At 42.1% G+C, this 19,599-nt stretch overlaps 1 protein-coding gene across 1 annotated transcript in view; it reads right to left on the reverse strand.

The window, feature by feature from the left end:
- The window catches only part of TMEM132A (transmembrane protein 132A), a 250,646-nt gene that overhangs the window by 203,133 nt on the left and 27,914 nt on the right, over positions 1 to 19,599 (reverse strand). Inside the window, exon 2 of the mRNA XM_077250795.1 lies at positions 10,222 to 10,439. Within this exon, the coding sequence (XP_077106910.1) occupies positions 10,222 to 10,439 (218 nt within the window). The remainder of the gene's footprint in view (positions 1 to 10,221; positions 10,440 to 19,599) is intronic.

Genomic DNA, 19,599 nt, shown 5'->3' on the forward strand with positions numbered 1-19,599 from the left:
CGGGCTGATCGCCAGAAGAGCAAGGGAGAATGATGAGAGTAGTCTTCAGCACCTGGCGCCGGGGAACAGCGCTTACTGTACCGCTGCTTCCCTGGTACCTGCCATGTGGTACTGATGCGGCACACGGTTGCCACATGCATTACACACACAGAAACGGACATCTCTGGTACAGGTTTGACGTCAGCGCGAGCGTCGTCGGAATATTTCTAATGGCGCTAGTGCTGATGTCAGATAGGTGAAGCGAGTTAATTGGCTGTGAACTCCCAGAACCTTTCTGATGGCACCGGAGAAGTGAGAACTTTGTCATGCTCGCAGTGACGTCAGACAGGTCCTACGAGTTCACTGCGAGACACTGGTTAATGATAGCAGACGCTGCTCAGTGTTTCTGCTGGATGACAGGCTGTATGGTCGCATCATGCAGCCTGTCATCTAGATGTAGCAGAGCTAGACCCATCGTGGGACAAATGGATTATCGTCTCTGCGGAAAAGTGAGGAATATTGTTGTTTTTTTTATTTTAATACTCTTGCAAGAGACAATGGCGTCACTGGAATGGGCGACGACATGAGTATGGTTTAATTAAGATTTATTAAAGGATTTTGTGTCATTCTTTAAATTTATGGACTTTATTCTGGGTGTGTGTTTTTATTCAATATGACTATGGGGTTAGTATTGGGGGCGTCTTCTAGACGCCTCTCCATTACTAACCTCAGGGCTTGATGTCACCTAACAATACATAGGCACGATCGTTTTCTGAACATATTCTCTCATCAAAAGCTACTTTTCAGGCACAGTACAACGCTCAGAAGGGATGGAGTCCCATATTATAGTGCAGATTTTTCTGTTATGGTTTGCGGGTGCCATGAAGTGACGTCAGGTTTGTAATATAAGGGTGCAATGATCATACTGACACCATAGATATGTCACAGAATCTTATACCATCGGGCAGTGAAGAAAAAAATAATTACATTTTTACCACAAAAAATGGTTTTACCCCAGATTTTACATTTTCACACTGGAAAATCAGTAAAAATGGCAAAAAAATGTGTCACAATTTTTGCTGAACATGCCAATACCCCATATTTGTCTGTACAGTACTGCTTAGCCACCTAAGTTTGAGACCATAGAATCATCCCTCAAGTGACCCCATTTTGGAAATTACACCCCTCTGGGAATTTATCCACAGGTGTTGTGACAATTTTGACTCAAAGGGTGTTTGCCAGAAACAAACAGCAATTGATGCTGCTGAATGAAAATTGCAAATCTGCCATTGTAGTGCACAGTACAGTATGGTGTAGTGCACGTACATTGGAGTGCCCATATATTGCGTCCAGCTCATGCTTCTAAAGACACTCACCCAGTAAATTAAGCAGGCTCTCATAGCTAAAGTACTGACAAATGTGTGGATGCTAAATATGGTTTAGGCTCACTGTGTGGCTTAGAAGGGATGGGTGCATTTGGATTTTGGAGTGAAGAATTTGCTAGATTTGATTGCAGTAACATGGAAGCCCCCTATATTTCCGTTAAGGGATGACAGACCTGAGTGGGGGCTTGATTTTTTGTGGATTGAGTTGAAGCCTTTGTTGGGAACATTTTACTTAACATTATGGACCACATTTATCCTGCGCTCTACGCTGAGCTTTTACACTGGGGTTTTCATCTAAATCTCAGAGTGACGTGATTCAGATGAAACCGCTGATGGATCAAATAATGCACATTAGACTCTTGTCGGCTGTACCCGTCGATATTCACAGTCTAATGTGTAAGGGGGCGCCGGACGACTGATGGTCGAGAGAGAGGTCAATCACACATGTTCGATTTCGGACTGCCGATCACATTATTTTCCCGGAGATAAGCAGTTGGCAGACAGGTCAGTTGGCTGCTTTCTCACAGAGACCAGAGGAGCGCTCAGCTGAGCAAGCACGTCTGTGTATGGGAGAGTGGGTTGAGGTGGTTGTCGGTCAAACAATCAGCTCAAGCATCGTTGGGACGGCAGCCATCTAATGTGCATGGCCAGCCTTTGGTGTAAAAAGATCTCTGTACTGTCCATTTATATATTTGCATAATGTAATTATATATTAATATATTATATAACTGAAACCCCTCTCCAAAGTTTGTTAACCTGCCTGGTTCCTACAGTTTTTTAAAGGTAATCTATAAAAAAAATTTGGATGAGGATGTTTGGATTTGTTAAAAGTTAATTTAGGGATGAGCGAACATGCTCGGTGATATTCAGCCATCATCCGAATATCTAGGTACTTGGATGTGCTCATTACTCCGCCCCGCATGTTTGGTGTCTGGTACACAGCTAATAAGCATGCGGGGATTGCCTACGCATCACTGTAATGCAGTAGCCATCTTGGTTGTGGCATTACTGTAATTGGCTGGCAGTGTGACATCATCAGCAATAGGGCCAGAGTCAGCACTCGGCACACCTGGGCAAGTGCCGGGACCCTGAGCAGGCTGGGGGGGGTCCACTCGCCGTTGGGGACACCGGCGCACTATGGGGGCCCGGTGCAAAGTTCCCCCCACCTCTTCGCTTGCTCAGGGCCCCGATACCTGCAATACTTACTTCTCTCCGTTCCTCCGCTGCAGCATCTTCCACGTCAGAAGGCATGATGACGAGACTAGCATGCTCCTTCTGCCTGAACAGTCGCATTGGGAGAGCCAGAAGACTGTGACGCCAAGTCCGGAGCAGAGCAGCGGTCATCTGCTGGTATAGTTACACTGTGTTTTATCAAGACCAAAGACAGCGCAGCCGTCTACCGGGAAATTTTAGAGAACTTAATGCTTCCCACTGTCGACAAGCTTTTTGGAGATGGAAATTTAATTCTCGATCAGGACTTGGCACCTATCCACACTGCCAAAAGTACCAATACCTGGTTTAAAAACAACAGTATCACTGTGCTTGATTGGCCAGCAAACTCATCTGACCTTAACCCCATAAAGAATCTATGGGGTATTGTAAAGAGGAAGATGAGACACCAGACGAGCTGAAGGCTGCTATCAAAGCAACCTGGGCTTCCATAACACCTCAGCAGTGGCACACCTAACCATTACTAATCCTATAGTTACATTTTAAATAAATAAAGACACGGCCAGAATAAAAGTCCTTTATTTGAAAGAATCATACACACTCATTTATTGAATCTAAATTTACCATACTTACTGAATGCATAATCCCCGACGCCCTCGTCTCCTGCAAACAATCAAAAAATAATACACCAAGTATTAATTGTAATTGATGCCAAAGGAGCCCCGACCAAGTATTGGAGTGCATTTGCTGAATATACATTTCAGTAGGCCAACATTTTGGATTTTAAAGTCATTATTTCAAGCTGGTGTAATAAAGTATTCAAAATTACTGAGACAATGACTTTTCGATTTTCATTGGCAGTAAACCATAATCATCAACATTAACAGAAATAAACACTTGAAATAGATCACTCTGTTTGTAATGACTCTCTAATATACGAGTTTCACTTTTTGTATTGAAGAACTGAAATAAATTAACTTTTTGATGATATTCTTATTTTGTGAGATGCACCTGTACATTCTGCATTTAGTCTAGGGAGGGTGTGTTGCAGGAGCAGGGACAGTGGCAGAATACAGTCTTTAGACAGGGATTAGGGTTGTGCAGTCCCTTGCAAAATATATAGCTGTTTTTTTTTTGTGTGAAAAAAATTGAACGTATTGTGTGACTCATCGAGAATTACTTGCTTTGTGGTACCTTTTGGAGATATATAAAACACTCCCAGAAAGAGTTGACTTTTTTCTGGATAAATTTATTCACCTGTAGAGTATTTCGTGGTCTGGGTTACATTTTTGTGATATACAAACACTCCCAAAAAAGCATTTAAAAATTTGTTGGGTTAAATTTCTCACCAATACACTATTGTGTGATATTGGCTACATTACTGTGATATCGAATAATCCAAAAAAGTGTTTAGAAATTTTGTTGCTTAAAATTAAAAAAAAGTGTTAACATTTTTTACTATATTCAATTAGTTATCCATACAGTGTAATGTGCAGACTGCGGGGCCTAGGCTGGTCTAAGGAGGAGAGCCAGGACCAGGTTTGGAGAAATGTTATCTGGGCCGCTAGTTGCAAGGTACCGAGAGTTGGCATCCCAGGGATGGTCATTACTCACTACCATCAGCGGAAAAGGGGGTCCACTGAAGAGTTTGGGACATGTCATCACATCTCGTTCAACGATTGGGCAGTACAGACAGAATACTTTCCTCGAATGCTGCAAGAGCTTATGGCTGAAACCAGTGTGACATTCCTCAAACTGGAGGAAAACATCTGCTGGTATGCAGTGGGTGGGATCCTAGAAGGAAGGGAGCAGGATGAACCCTTCTTAAGGAGGAGAGGCTACTTAAGACGGCTCGAGACAGGGCTACTACCACCCCTGAGAGCGTACAGTCTTTGATGCAGTTGACACAGGGGGCTATTGCCCATTTCTATATGTCAGGGACTCTGGCACTACCGGAAGCCAGTTCACTTACAGCCCAGGCACCTCCTAATCAGGTTCTAGGAAGCAGGTGCAGGCAGCACCCCCACCCTACCAAAGAAGAAGCGGACACATGAAAAGGATTAATGTATTACCCGTCTTATACATTTTTACTGGCTTTGCACTTAGTGCAAAGCCTTTCTGAGTACAGGAGTACAGCAACTACACTTTAAAAATATTTGAATGAGACCCACCAATTATTGCCTTTCATGGGCCTATGGATGACTTTCCTTTAATTTTTCCTGGCTTTGCACTTTCTGAAAAGTCTTTATAAGTGTAGAAGTACATAAACTACACTTTCAAAATATTTACATTCCAAATTAATTTCTGGATTCAATTAGTAATCCATACATTTTAATGTGGTTATTGGTATATTAATGTAAAACTCTAAAAAAGGTTTTAAAAATTTTGCTGGTTTAAATTTCTCACCAATCTACTATTACACAGTCTAGGGTACATTTTTGTGCCATATAAAACACTCCAAAAAAGCGTAAAAACATTTTGCTGGGTTCAATTTCTCACACATCCATTATTACATGGCTTGGGGTGCATTCTTGTAAAGTAGAACACTCCCCCCCAAAAAAAATGTAGTTAAATAAAATTTAGGATTAAATTAGGAATCCATATAGCGTGTTCTGGGGTACATTTTGTTGGTATATAACCCTCAAAAAAATTATAAAAAAGTGTATCATTATTATCTTGCTCATCCACACAGTATTACGTCTTCTTGGGTACATTTAGGTGGTATATATAACATTATAAAAAAGCAGTGAGAAATTTGCTGGATTCAAATACTCATCCATACAGTTTTACATGTTTGCGGTGTTATATAAAACTAAAAAAAGACTGAATTTTTTAAATTTATTCAATGATTGATCCATATAATCATATAATATTACGAGCTGTTACATTTCAATGTTATATAAAAATTAGAAACTTTGAAAAAAGGTTTATGGATTCAACGATTCATTCATACACTGTAACTTGGTTCTTGTTACATTTCGCTGGTTTATTAAGACTGACAAAAACCCTTCCAAAACAATTTATGGATTCAATTAGTCATCCATAAACTGTAATGTGGTTACTGTTACATTTCATTGACATATTAAAATCACAAAAAACTTCACATTTTTTTATTATGGATACAATGATTCATGCATACAGTTTAACCCACTGTAGTTTTAAACAAAGAATGTTACAAATTTTAAAGCCCGATTGGCCTGGTACAGTTGACTAGTGTTATACTGTATATACTGGTGAAATTTCGTTGGTTTAAAATAGAAGCCAAAATTGGCCTACTACAAGTGTACACTTTCTTAATATTTTAATGAGGCCAACCAGTTGTTGCCGGGTCATTCCATTTCAAGTGATCCAAATATGAATATTTTTTTTACCTTACGTCTTTAGATTTTTTTTATTTTTTGTTTTTATGAAGTACAACTTTAGTTAATTACAAATTAAAAGTTTAGAATTTTTTTCATCAGTTAATTTTTTACAGATTTTTAAAGTTTTGAAAAAGCATGGATTTTGGCCTGGTATGGCATTACATTTTTTATCATATCTCGGGCTAGAATTAAGATATAGAGGTGGGAGAGGCATCATTTTTCTCAGAACGGTACCGGCTTTCATTTGATATGTCACAAGACTATGTTTCGTTATATTTTGTTTTGGAGAAATCAAATTAAAAATTTTGATGTGCAATTCTGAAAAAAACGTATGTTTTAAAATTGTGAAAACATGCATGTGTGTTACTTGTGTCCTTGTTTACATTTGTACAGGGATTCAACTTGGGATCTATCACATTTGTATTTTTTTTTAAGCCTTGAATCATCTGATTTTATGTTTGTGTGAGTTTCTTCCTTTTTTCTTTTCAAATTACAACTTACTGCATTCAACATTTATATGTAACAATAAAGAAACACAAAAAACAAAGTGCCAGAATAAATGCATCTTAGGCTACTTTCACACTAGCGTCGTACTCGGCCCGTCGCAGTGCGTCGGGCCGACGTACCGACGCTAGCGTTGTTAGCGCTGCACAACGGGTGCAGCGGATGCAGATTTTCAGCGCATCCGCTGCCCCATTGTGAGGTGCGGGGAGGAGTTCCGGCCGCGCATGCGCGGTCGGAAAAGACGTTCCCGACGTACCAAAAAACGTTGCAAGCAACGTTTTTTGCTGCCGACAGTCCGCCACAACACGATGCAACCGTCGCACGACGGTTGCGACATGTGTCAATGCGTCACACTGCGTCGCCAATGTTAGTCTATGGAGAAAAAAACGCATCCTGCAAGCACTTTTGCAGGATGTGTTTTTTAACCAAAACGACGCATTGCGACGGAGGACAAAAAACGCCAGTGTGAAAGTAGCCTTAATCATCATAACTTGCTCAGCATTTTCAACCTGAATTTATTAAACAAGCCAAAAGATAAAAGGTGATCACATCCTCCAGTGTGGTTTTCTAAATACAGTCTGATCCTAATTATATGTTACAAACAAGATTAAAAGAACCAATATTTCTACCACCTATTTATACATGGAACGATTTTTTTTCTACTATATCACTAAACATGTCATTTCTGAAGTGTTTAAGAAGAATAGTCCAGTAGTTAAATCCTCGTTCTATAAAATATGAACTAATCAAACAATTAATAGTAGATTTTTACACTGGCCTTTTATCATCAATGTGTCCCTTCTAGTGGGTGAAATGCCATCTTGTCCATAAGCGCTCACTAGCAGTGGCCATTTCCTTCTGTGTCAGAGTATGTGTGGCCTGTCATGGTGCTCGGCTCCACCTGACTTAATATGTGATTTTTGTTCACTTTTACAATGTCTGATTTTCTTGGATACACAAAGGATGGCGCTGGACCAGAAGGTGCAGAAAAGTCACTTCTACGTCTTCATTTTCACAATCTTTGGAGAGTCCAGTAGCCGCCAGCGCTGACCATATTCACAGGTCACGTACCAGTTGTGTCATCCATTGCCGATCTTGTGCCGCCTTCTACCACGTCATGGACGTCACTGTCTTTATTTCCACTACATGTGATGACAGTCCGGTATTGCCGAGTCCCTGTGATGGGTTCTGCTTCCTGTAACCGATGTTATAACAATCTCTCCTCCTCCCCGTAGTCCTGGTTTGTACAATACATGAACTGGATGTTAAGAATATTTTTCTCCCTCCATTTGAGGAGTGGCTTGGGTGATAAGATTTGGTGTGAATACGGTCTGTGGAGGCCCGAGCTGCCGGCCTGTCATCTGCTCTGCAGTCACCGTCTACCCCTGGCAATCCTCAGCCCTAACAAAGCTTCTCCTCTGTCCTCTCCTGCTTCTAAGCTGTAACATAATAAAATAATACAGGAATATCTAACAATCATGGATTATTTGGTAAATCTAGACCTCACACTGTTAGACCCCAAGCTGAGCAGATATGAAATCAAGATTTTTGAACTGACACTAATAGTTTTATTTTTTAAAATATGATCCCATCATGATCCCATCTTGTATTTTGGTACATATGTGAATAGGCGCATAGCAGGTACATGTGCAGTTTTTGAAATTTTTAAATTAAACGTTTTTTTCGGAAATGCGTTTTAAAGTTTTGCGCTTGCGTTCGCATAGGTAAAATATTATCAAAGTTACTCTTGTGACATATCTGGTGAAAGCCTGTACAGTTCTGAGTAGAATGGTGTTTATTTTGTTTCTCTATCTCTTTTCTAGCCTGAGTTATGGGGAGAAATGTAAAGGCAGGCAACACCGAAATTCGCACTTTTTCCGAACTTTGAAAATCAATAAAAAATAAAAATCTAGAATTTTTTTCTTCTTCACATTTTGCATTCTCTGACACACTATTACCAAATAACAAAATCTCAAAAGAATTAAAAATATAGTGGTAAAAATCATTGGTTCACTTGACATGGAATGACCCTGCCTTCAATGATGTATAGACCCTGTTTGTAATTTTTGGAAGGCTTTGCACTCTGCATAACCTTTTACAAGTGTAGGAATACTACAATTATACTTTGCACAGAATATTTGTGTGAGGTACTACAGTTGGTGCCTTCAAGGGTGTATGGATGACCCTGATTGTAAACTTTGGAAGACTTTGCAGTTAGCGCATAGCCTTCATGAGTCTAGGAGTACCAGTACATGACAATTTGAACAGAATGTGTAAGAGGCCCTCCTTTATGTCTGATATAGTTCCATCACATTTTTTGGCAGTTCTTGCTTACTTTATAAATTACATTAATATTTCCAATTTTTTACAAAAAAAAATTAAACTTTGGTTTACTTAAATTATTATTTTTTTAAATCCTTTTTAAATTTTGCCTTATATAAAAGTCATTATACAGGAAAGAATGTGGCTTAACTTTTTTTTCATGTCAACTCCAATTTCTTGTCGATTTGAAACGTTTTAAGGTCATTCCTTAAAGTGGAGTAAAAGTGTGACTATTGTTCTCAGCAGCGATCTGGGAGTCAGATGCCAGATCCGTTTTTTTTCAAAATTCGACAGATTGCGACTGATGGCAAAAAACTGATGTGTGAAAGGGGCCTTAGATAGTGGGACAGTTTTATGGGGCAAATCGTCATGGACGTGGAGATACCAGACGTGTACTTTTTTTTTGCTTGTTTTTTTTTTTTAACACACAAAAATAGAAATCTATCAGTACAATATATTTTTAGTTTGTTTTATTTTTTACAATTTTTTTTTTTTTGTAACCTTTTTACTTTGTTCCACTATGGGACTTTCACTTTCAACAGCAGGATGATCACAGTTATAATCCATTGCAATGCATGAGAATTGCAATGGATTATAACTATCAGTGATGCACTGACAAGCCCCGGAGACCGTGCTCTGCGCATGTTTTGAGGGGTTTGTCATAGCCTGGTGACCCGACATGACAACATCGGGTCACCATGGCAACGATTGGGTCCCCGTGATTACGTTGCGGAGCATCGATCGGAGGGAAGAGGGAGCTCCCTCCCTCTGCCTGCCTTCTAAATTCTATAATCGCTAGTGCTCCCACTATTTAGGGGGTTAAAGGGAACCTGTCATCCCCAAAATGGAAGTTGAGCTAAGCTCACCGGCATCAGGGGCTTATCTACAGCATTCTGTAATGCTGTAGATAAGCCCCCGATGTATCCTGAAAGATGAGAAAAAGAGGTTATATTATACTCACCCAGGGGCGTTCCCGCTGCGGTCTGGTCTGATGGGTGTCGTGGTCCGGGGCCTACCATCTTCATAGGATGACGTCCTCTTCTTGTCTTCACGCTGCTGCTCCGGCACAGGCGTACTTTGTCTGCCCTGCAGTGCGCAGGCGCCGGGCCTCTCTGACCTTTCCAGACACCTGCGCACTGCAGTACTTTGCTCTGCCCTCAACAGGGCAGACAAAGTATGCCCACACCAGAGCTGTGGCGTGAAGACAAGAAGAGGACGTCATCGTAAGAAGATGGGGGGCCCCGGACCGGACCACAGCGGGACCGCCCCCGGGTGAGTATAATATAACCCCTTTTTCTCCTCTTTCAGATTACATCGGGGGCTTATCTACAGCATTACAGAATGCTGTAGATAAGCCCCTGATGCCGGTGGGCTTAACTCACCTTCCATTTTGGGGGTGACAGGTTCCCTTTAAAGTGCCGGGATCCTGCACTGAGTGATAGTTGTTAGTCTTCTACGTTTAAGCTTCCCTGAAAACACTGATCATACAATAATCTTACCTTTTGGCTTTGTATGTGTTGAAGAGATGCCCTCACATGTGGCTCACGAGCCCCCAGACGTGGAACAAAAAAAATTTCACTGTGTGACTGTGTCAAAGAGCCCTGAGGCAGTGCAGCATCATCCCCAGATAGTGTTTTCTGTAAGCGGAAGTACTGTGGGACATCTTTTATCTCTAGAGTTACTGGTAGCATGGGTGCGCTGGGAGAACAGTGAGCAGCTGCAACGACACAAAAAAGTTAGGTTATAATTTAGGTCATAAGTATCCATTTACTGTATTCAGATTGCTGACCTGTAGGGTATAAAACATTTTTTACCGACTCAAAAGTGCGCAGGGCAAGTAATGCGATAACAGACATAAGCATTATTTAACCCCTAAAAACCCCGCTCCCAAGATCCAGCAGCACCCTGAAGGTACCGGAGGTGATGAAGCCTTGCCAATTGTGCAGCACTCCTATACATTACCATGGGAGGACAACAAAATGCAAAAACAACCAATACCCAACCTTACCAAATGACCTCTCTGTCCCCTCCACTCCTCATAGTTACTCATCCTGACAACGATACATCTTCAGATTGTTGCCCCTCATGCTGGGCCAGGTATTCCAGGTTTGAACAGTCCTGGGAGGGTTCTGCATGTATGTCGTCATGATACCATAACCCTCCTGGTCCTCTTCACACCCAGAAGTAGCTGAAAGGAGAGATGAGCAGCTGTGAGGAGCACTGCTTTGCCTCTCCAGTAGATGAGAGGTGGGGGAAGGGCATTACGGACATGGAGGGACTGTGAAAAGAGTGCAGAACTGCTAATCTGAACTGCAAAGCCCTGATAAGGGCTAAATTGCTGGTGAGGAGGCAAGTAGCTGTGATGGGCTGAGCATAGCAGGGGCAGCTATCCAAAAATGAAAGGGGCTGGGCAGAAGTGGCCAAGATCGGGGAGCTAGGGTGTTTCAGATACTGACCAGCGTCAGTGTAAACTGCACTTTCGGCTACCTCTCCAAGACAGCAGCAGTGGCCAGTCCCCTAGGTAACGAACAATAAACAATATAAACCAATAGAGACACAGCAGAAGACCTGAGGGAGATAAGCAATTTTGCATGCTTTAGTTTCACATTGTCTACCTGGCTACACCCATTTAACAGCATGGGAATAATCATTTAAATAAGTGCATTGGCCAGAAATGTTACTAGGACCTGTCGTCCAGAAACTTCAGTCTAATCTGCAGGCACCATGTTATAGAGCAGATGGATTTATATTTTTGTGAGAAAAGATTCAGTATAACCTGGGATTTCATCTTTTAGTTTCAACAATTTTATTGCAGATATCAGAATAACATGAATGCCATGGAATATGAAGTACAAGGATCCCCTCGAAGAGGGAAGTATATCAATGTAAATAATATTAATACAATATCCTTGATTTATTAATTGTAGCTGGAAAGAACAAATATACGTTTGTATAACATTAGCTGCATTGTATTAATAATAAAAGTAAAGGAAAAGAAAATAAAACAGAAACAAAACAAAAGAAAAAGGAAGGAATGTAAAACCTTGGGTAATAACTTTGTGGGCTATGTTAACGTACTGTATAATTCGTGTAGGATGTAAATCCTAGTCATCAATTAGTAAAGTAGCCATGTTATAATTTATACAGATAGTGACATTATTCTGGAAAAGTCGCCATCAGTCTGAGTCTGGATCCATGGGTCCCAAATACCTAGGAAGATTTCAAGAGAGTCGGATGTGGTGGCTTCTATTTTTTCATATAGCATAATTCAATTTATCTGTCTCTTCACCTGGGTTATAGATAAAGTATTGGTTTTCCATTGCCCAGCTATGTGGTTTCTAGTTGCCATGGTAGTATAATCTATAAGCCGACAAGTCTTACCATTGGCATTGACTGGCCTATCACCTAAAAGAAGTACCGTTGGTGGATGGAGTAGTTCCTTTTTCAAGACAGTGTTAATTAATTTAGCTACATCCTTCCAAAGAGATTTCTTTAATAGTTTCCACAGGATCGCTTGTGCTTCACAGACCAGGGCAATAGCCGTGCTCTGTGTAGCAGAAATGCTCACTTGATCGGTGCTCATAGCTATGCGGCAATGACAACCACAGAGGTCTCCTGCAGACCTCGGGTTGTCATGCCAACCCATTGGCGATCCGCGGTAGTGTGAGACGGGCACCGATGGGCAGGGTTTGTGATGAGCTTTCGGTGATTGACAGTGGCATTTAACATGTCAACAGCCACGGGTGGATTACATGTCAGCTGATGAAATCAACTGACATGAGCCCGAAAAGTTGTGGGCTCATCGCCGGAGCCCTCAGCATACAGCACATGTACAGCACTCTGAAATTAACGGGGCTTTAAAAATAAATAAACCATATATTTTTGCTTGAAAGCTCACTTCGTATATATCAAGGGTCAGTGTCCAATGTTTTATTGCCTTTTTATCAGGAAAAGACTTTGCTGTTAACACATTTACAGTGCTGCAGAGAACAAATGGAAACCTATCTAATACTGATTGCTACATATCAAATAATAATATGCAGATGGACAATCGGTAGTAATTTAATGCTGCAGATCACAATGTAAAGGCACTATTGCTACATTATAGCCTACTCTGTTATCTACTAGCTTACCGCATTCACGGACATCCTGCATTGTCTACAGTTTGCTGCCACCTGCTGACCACTAGACGTAGTGCAACAACTACAATTCTATGGATCTCATCGAACACAGCAAAGCGTTTCTGCCCGCCTACATAAGTGGCACCTCAATATCCATTAATAGGAAAGCGGTCACATTGCTATTAAAGGGTTTTTCCCTCGAACAAAGTTCATTTTAATCAATAGATCTTGGAATAATAACAATTTCCACAATTGGATGTGCGTAAATAAAATGTTCCTGTGCGGAGATAACCTTGTAAGTGTGCCCATGCTGTGTATTGTGTAATGGCCAAGTCTGACTGTAAAGGAACATGGTCTGATCATACCACAGCTCCAACAGCAAAACGTTATCCTGCCCATTTTTAACCTATGTTTTACCTCACAGAAAGAATCAGCTGTGATCCCCTGCTGTCCTGTCTGTATACTATTCTCCATCCACCCCTGCCCAGTCCTGCATAGAACAGACTATCTCAGAGGAATCCCCCAACTTTGCTTCAAGTTTATGGACTCAGAAGATATTAAGGGTACCAGATTAGGAGGCAGAATCACATCCGATAAATCTGCTTTGGAGTTCGCAGATTCCTCCATTCTGCTCGAGCTGTGCCGACTGGATTTAGAATTTTTGGCCTTTTATAATTCACCTGAGCTAGCCCCCATTGCTACTGCCCCGTCGACCTGCACATGGCTGCAGGTGAGCTTGCTTCCTTTTCCGTGGTTGATTTGATAGACATGGCCGTTGCTCCTTCTCCAATTGCTGCTGCTCCAGCAGTATTGGATGCTGCAAGTCCATGACAGAACACAGAGGCCTAGCGTGGCCGGCGGCCAACTTTTTCATTGGCATGGGGACCAGATGGCCAGCGCGTTCCATGCAGCTTTCAGTCCCACCCTCGAAAATACACTCAAGGTCTAGAGTTAGCAGCGTGCGTAATCAGGGCGCAACTTCCAGGAACGTCCCCTGTGCAAACCGAGACACGCGGCCACCAGGCAACCATAAGGTGCCGCCACTCATGTATGCTTGTCAGAAGAGGCCCCACTGGATTCACTGCTCGCTTCCAGCCCCCAGGCACCGGCCGCAGCAGAGACGGTGCCTTGCAAGAAACCAACCGGCACAGGTCTGGGAATACGTCTTCATTCTTCAGTCTACTTACCGCTGTTTTTACAAGGCTCCCCTGTCAAGGACTGAAAACCAACTGATGCGGAGAGAGGTACTGCCTTTTTATCTTGAAGGATTCCTGTCTTTGCAGAGCAATCCCCTCTTTTGTTGGTGGGGTCATGAGTGAAACAAAAAAAACAATTCCTGAATGACTGATTTTTGTTCATTTTCTTTTTCTTTCTTTTACGCTGTTCACCATTAGGTAAAAGTGATACGACAACTTTATGCTTTGGGTCAGAACGATTACAGTGTTTCACATTTATATTGTTTTTTTGCTTCACTATATTATGTAGCTTTTCAGGGATATCATTTTTATTTACGTACAACTTTTTTTATTTCATTTCATGCCACATTTTGCTTGGCTGTATGATGAAGAAACAGTTTTTGCTGTTTTATATTTAATTTTGGTGTTCACTGTAGAGCTTAAAAAGACAGTTTAATAGATCATGTCGTTCCAGACAACGCTATACCACATGAATTAAATGCATTAGAGTTGTCAGGCTGACACAGGCATTAGACCCTGCCAAATGCACTGTATAACAGGCCACTGTATTTGGAAGACCTGGAAGTAATTATTTGACCTCCGATTGCTATGAGAACCATCAGCTCCACACAATCGTGTTGCGGGGGTGCCCATGGCGTATGAGACATGTAGAATTGGAGAGGAGTAGGTTAAATCTGCCATGCCAGAGGTGCATTGATGATCCAAGTAAAAGATGGGTAGAAATGAGGTTTGTCAATGCGTTTTGAAGTGGAACACTTCATCAGGACAAAGCACAAGCTTTTTTTTCCCCCAGGTGGAATTAAAAACTTTAATAGATTACGCATTTCAAGGACAGTCTGCCCCCTTCATCAGGTATTTACAGACAGGGAAACTTGACCTTTTAAATTTACAAACTTGACAGTTTTAGATGTAAGTGATTACATCACAATAGACGTAAAAAGAATTACTTACAAATTACCATATATAAGCTGTATATAAAAGCTATACATTGTTCATAAACTATTAACAATAAATTATGAATATTTGTTATCACACCAACACTCCATGATTTATAAAATAAGACGTCCACATGATATAGGTGCTTCTTACAAAATTAGAATATCATCAAAAAGTTAATTTATTTAAAGTCAACCTGTCACCAGGCTTGGCCCATAAGAGATACGGCCATCACCTTTCATAGCTGATATACAGTGGGTACAGAAAGTATTCAGACCCCTTTAAGTTTTTAACTTTTTTTTTCATTGCAGCCATTTGGTAAATTTAAAAAAGTTCATTTTTTTACATTAATGTACAATGTGTCTGCAACCCATCTTGACTGAAAAAAAAACACACAAATTTATTTAAAAAAGAAAAACTGAAATATCACATGGTCATAAGTATTCAGACCCTTTGCGCAGACACTCATATTTAAGTCACATGCTGTCCATTTTTGTTGTGATGCTCATTGAGATGTTTCTATCTACTCCTTGAATGGAGTCCAGCTGTGTTTAATTAAACTGATAGGACTTGATTTTGAAAGGCAGACACCTGTCTATATTAGACCTCAGGGTACGTGCACACGTTGCAGAAAGTGTTGTGGATTTTTCCGGACTGATTTTGGTAAATCCGCAGGTAAACCGCACTGTGAATTTCCTGCAGATTTACCGCGTTTTTTTTTTGCGGATTTTGTACGGATTCCACCTGCGTCTTTACACCTGCAGATTCCTATTATGGAGCAGGTGTAAACCGCTGCGGAATCCTTACAAAGAATTGACATGCTGCGGAATAAACAACGCAGCGTTTCCGCACGTTTTTTTCCGCAGCATGTGCACTGCGGATTTTGTTTTCCATAGGTTTACATGCTACTGTAAACTCAGGGAAAACTGCTGCGAATCCACGATTCACAGCAAAATCCGCAACCTGTGCAAATACCTTCACAGCTCACAGTGCATGTCAGACCAAATGAGATTCATGAGGTCAAAGGAACTGGCCAAGGAGCTCAGAGACAGAATTGTGGCAAGGCACAGATCTGGCTAAGGTTACAACAGAATTTCTGCAATACTCAAGGTTCCTAAGAGCACAGTGGCCTCCATAATCCTTAAATGGAAGAAGTTTGGGACCACCAGAAGTCTTCCTAGACCTGGCTGTCCAGACAAACTGAGCAATCGTGGGAGAAGAGCCTTGGTGAAAGAGGTAAAGAAGAACCCCAAGATTACTATGGCTGCGCTCCAAGAGATGCAGTAGGGAGATGGGAGAAAGTTCCACAAAGTCAACAATCACTGCAGCCCTCCACCAGTCTGGCCTTTATGGCAGAGTGGCCTGAAGGAAGCTTGCCCTCAGTGCAAGACATATGAAAGCTCATACAGAGTTAGCTTAAAAAAAAAAAAAAACACACATGAAGGACTCCCAGACTATGAGAAATAAGATTCTCTGGTCTGATGAGACGAAGATAGACCTTATTGGTGATAATTCTAAGCGATATGTGTGGAAAATACCATGCACTGCTCATCACCTGCTCAATGCAATACCAACAGTGAAACATGGTGGTGGCAGCATCATGCTATGTGGGCGTTTTTCACCTGCAGGGACAGGACAAGTGGTTGTCATTGAAGTGGCCAAGTTCAGAGATATCCTGAATGAAAACCCCTTCCACAGTGCTCTGGACCTCAGACTTGGCCGAAGGTTCACCTTCCAACAAGACAATGACCCTAAGCACACAGCTAAAATAACAAAGGAGTGGCTTCAGAACAACTCTGTGACCATTCTTGACTGGCCCAGCCAGTGCCCTGACCTAAACCCGATTGAGCAGCTCTGGAGAGACCTGAAAATGGCTGTCCACCAACGTTCACCATCTAACCTGACGGAACTGGAGAGGATCTGCAAGGAAGAATGGCAGAGGTTCCCCAAATCCAGGTGTGAAAAACTTGTTGCATCATTCCCAAGAGGACTCATGGCTGTTCTAGCTCAAAAGGGTGCTTCTACTGAATACTGAGCAAAGGGTCTGAATACTTATGACCATGTGATATTTCAGTTTTTCTTTTTTAATAAATGTGCAAAAATTACTTTTTTAGTCAAGATGGGGTGCAGAGTGTACATTAATGAGAATTTTCTTTTTTTTTTTTAATTTACCAAATTTCTGTAATGAAACAAAGAGTGAGAAATTTAAAGGGTATGAATACTTTCCGAACTATAATGAGGTATATCTATAATGCTATACACTCACCGGCCACTTTATTAGGTACACCATGCTAGTAACGGGTTGGACCCCCTTTTGCCTTCAGAACTGCCTCAATTCTTCGTGGCATAGATTCAACAAGGTGCTGGAAGCATTCCTCAGAGATTTTGGTCCATATTGACATGATGGCATCACACAGTTGCCGCAGATTTGTCGGCTGCACATCCCAAAGATGCTCCATACAAGGCAGGATGGATCCATGCTTTCATGTTGTTTACGCCAAATTCTGACCCTACCATCCGAATGTCGCAGCAGAAATCGAGACTCATCAGACCAAGCAACGTTTTTCCAATCTTCTACTGTCCAATTTCGATGAGCTTGTACAAATTGTAGCCTCAGTTTCCTGTTCTTAGCTGAAAGGAGTGGTACCCGGTGTGGTCTTCTGCTGCTGTAGCCCATCTGCCTCAAAGTTCGACGCACTGTGCGTTCAGAGATGCTCTTAGGCCTACCTTGGTTGTAACGGGTGGCGATTTGAGTCACTGTTGCCTTTCTATCAGCTCGAACCAGTCTGCCCATTCTCCTCTGACCTCTGGCATCAACAAGGCATTTCCGCCCACAGAACTGCCGCTCACTGGATTTTTTTTCTTTTTCGGACCATGCTCTGTAAACCCTAGAGATGGTTGTGCGTGAAAATCCCAGTAGATCAGCAGTTTCTGAAATACTCAGACCAGCCCTTCTGGCACCAACAACCATGCCACGTTCAAAGGCACTCAAATCACATTTCTTCCCCATACTGATGCTCGGTTTGAACTGCAGGAGATTGTCTTGACCATGTCTACATGCCTAAATGCACTGAGTTGCCGCCATGTGATTGGCTGATTAGAAATTAAGTGTTAACAAGAAGTTGGACAGGTGTACCTAATAAAGTGGCCAGTGAGTGTATAATTCTATAATGCTGTATATCTGCCCCCAACCCGACCTGCAAGAGAAGAAAAATAACTTATTATACTCGGTCCGATGGATGTTGCTGGTCTTGGTTCGGCACCTCCCATCTTCTTACGATCCCTGTCCTCCTGCTTGCTTCATGAGGATGACGCGTCTCTTTGTCATCCACACAGTCTCCTCAGTACAGCGCTCCTGCGCAAGCGTGCTTCTCTGCCTTGTCGAGGGCAGAGCAAAGTACGGCAGTGAGCATGCGCCGGTGCTCTTTGACCTTTCCCGGCACCTGCGCACTGCAGTACTTTGCTCTGCCCTCAAGAGGGCAGAGAAGCACGCCTGCGCAGGAGCATGGTGCCAAGGAGGCGTGTCATCCACACGAAGCAAGCAAGAGGGCGGCATCGCAAGAAGAAGGGATTTGCTGGAACAAGACTAGTGACGCGCATCGGACCGGACAGCCCTGCAGGTGAGTATAATAAAAGTTATTTTTCTTTTCTTCCATGAGTTGGGGATGCTCTATATCAGCCCTGAAAGGTGATGGCCGTATCTCTTATCAGCCTGTTTGTAGTGACTCTATTTCAAGTGTTTATTTCTGTTAATGTTGATGATTATGACTTACAGCCAGTGAAAACTCAAAAGTCATTATTTCAGTAAATGAGAATAACTAACAAAACACACCTGCAAAGGTTCCTAAGCATTTAAAAAGGTCCCTTAGTCTGTTTCAGTAGGCTCCACAATCATTGGGAAGAATGCTGACTTGACAGATCTCCAGAAGGCAGTCATTGAAACACTAGAGCCACAAAAGGTCCTTGCTAAAGAAACTGGCTGTTCACAAGTGCTGTATCCAAGCATACTAACGTAAAGTTGAGTGGAAGGAAAAAGTGTGGTAGAAAAAGGTGCACAAGCAACTGGGATAATCGCAGCCTTGAAAGGCTTGTTTAGAAAAGGCCATTCAAAAATTTGGGGGAGATTCACAAGGAGTGGACTGCTGCTGGAGTCATTGCCCCAAGAGCCACCATACACAGACGTAGCCAGGACATGGGCTATGTGTCCCATTCCTTGTGTCAAGCCACTCCTGACCAATAGACAACGCCAGAAGTGTCTTACTTGGGCCAAGAAGAAAAAGAACTAGACTGTTGCTCAGTGGTCGAAGGTGTTGTTTTCAGATGAAAGTACATTTTCCATTTCATTTGGAAATTAACGTCCCAGAGTCTAGCGTAAGAGTGGAGAGGCACACAATCCAATCCAAGCTGCTTGAGGTCTAGTGTAAAGTACCCACATTCAGTGATGGTTTGGGGAGCTGTTATGACCTGGTGGTTAGGAGCACCTGGAATGACCTGATGGTTAAACTAGAAAACAGGACAAGCTCTGGGGAGTGGGATCTCTGCTGACCGCAAACTCTAATCCTATCGTGCACACTAGAAATAGCCGTGGAGCGTACCTAACTCTCCCTAGACGCCTCTTCCCAGC

This window comes from Ranitomeya variabilis, chromosome 4 (assembly GCF_051348905.1).
Source record: "Ranitomeya variabilis isolate aRanVar5 chromosome 4, aRanVar5.hap1, whole genome shotgun sequence".
NCBI lineage: Eukaryota > Metazoa > Chordata > Amphibia > Anura > Dendrobatidae > Ranitomeya > Ranitomeya variabilis.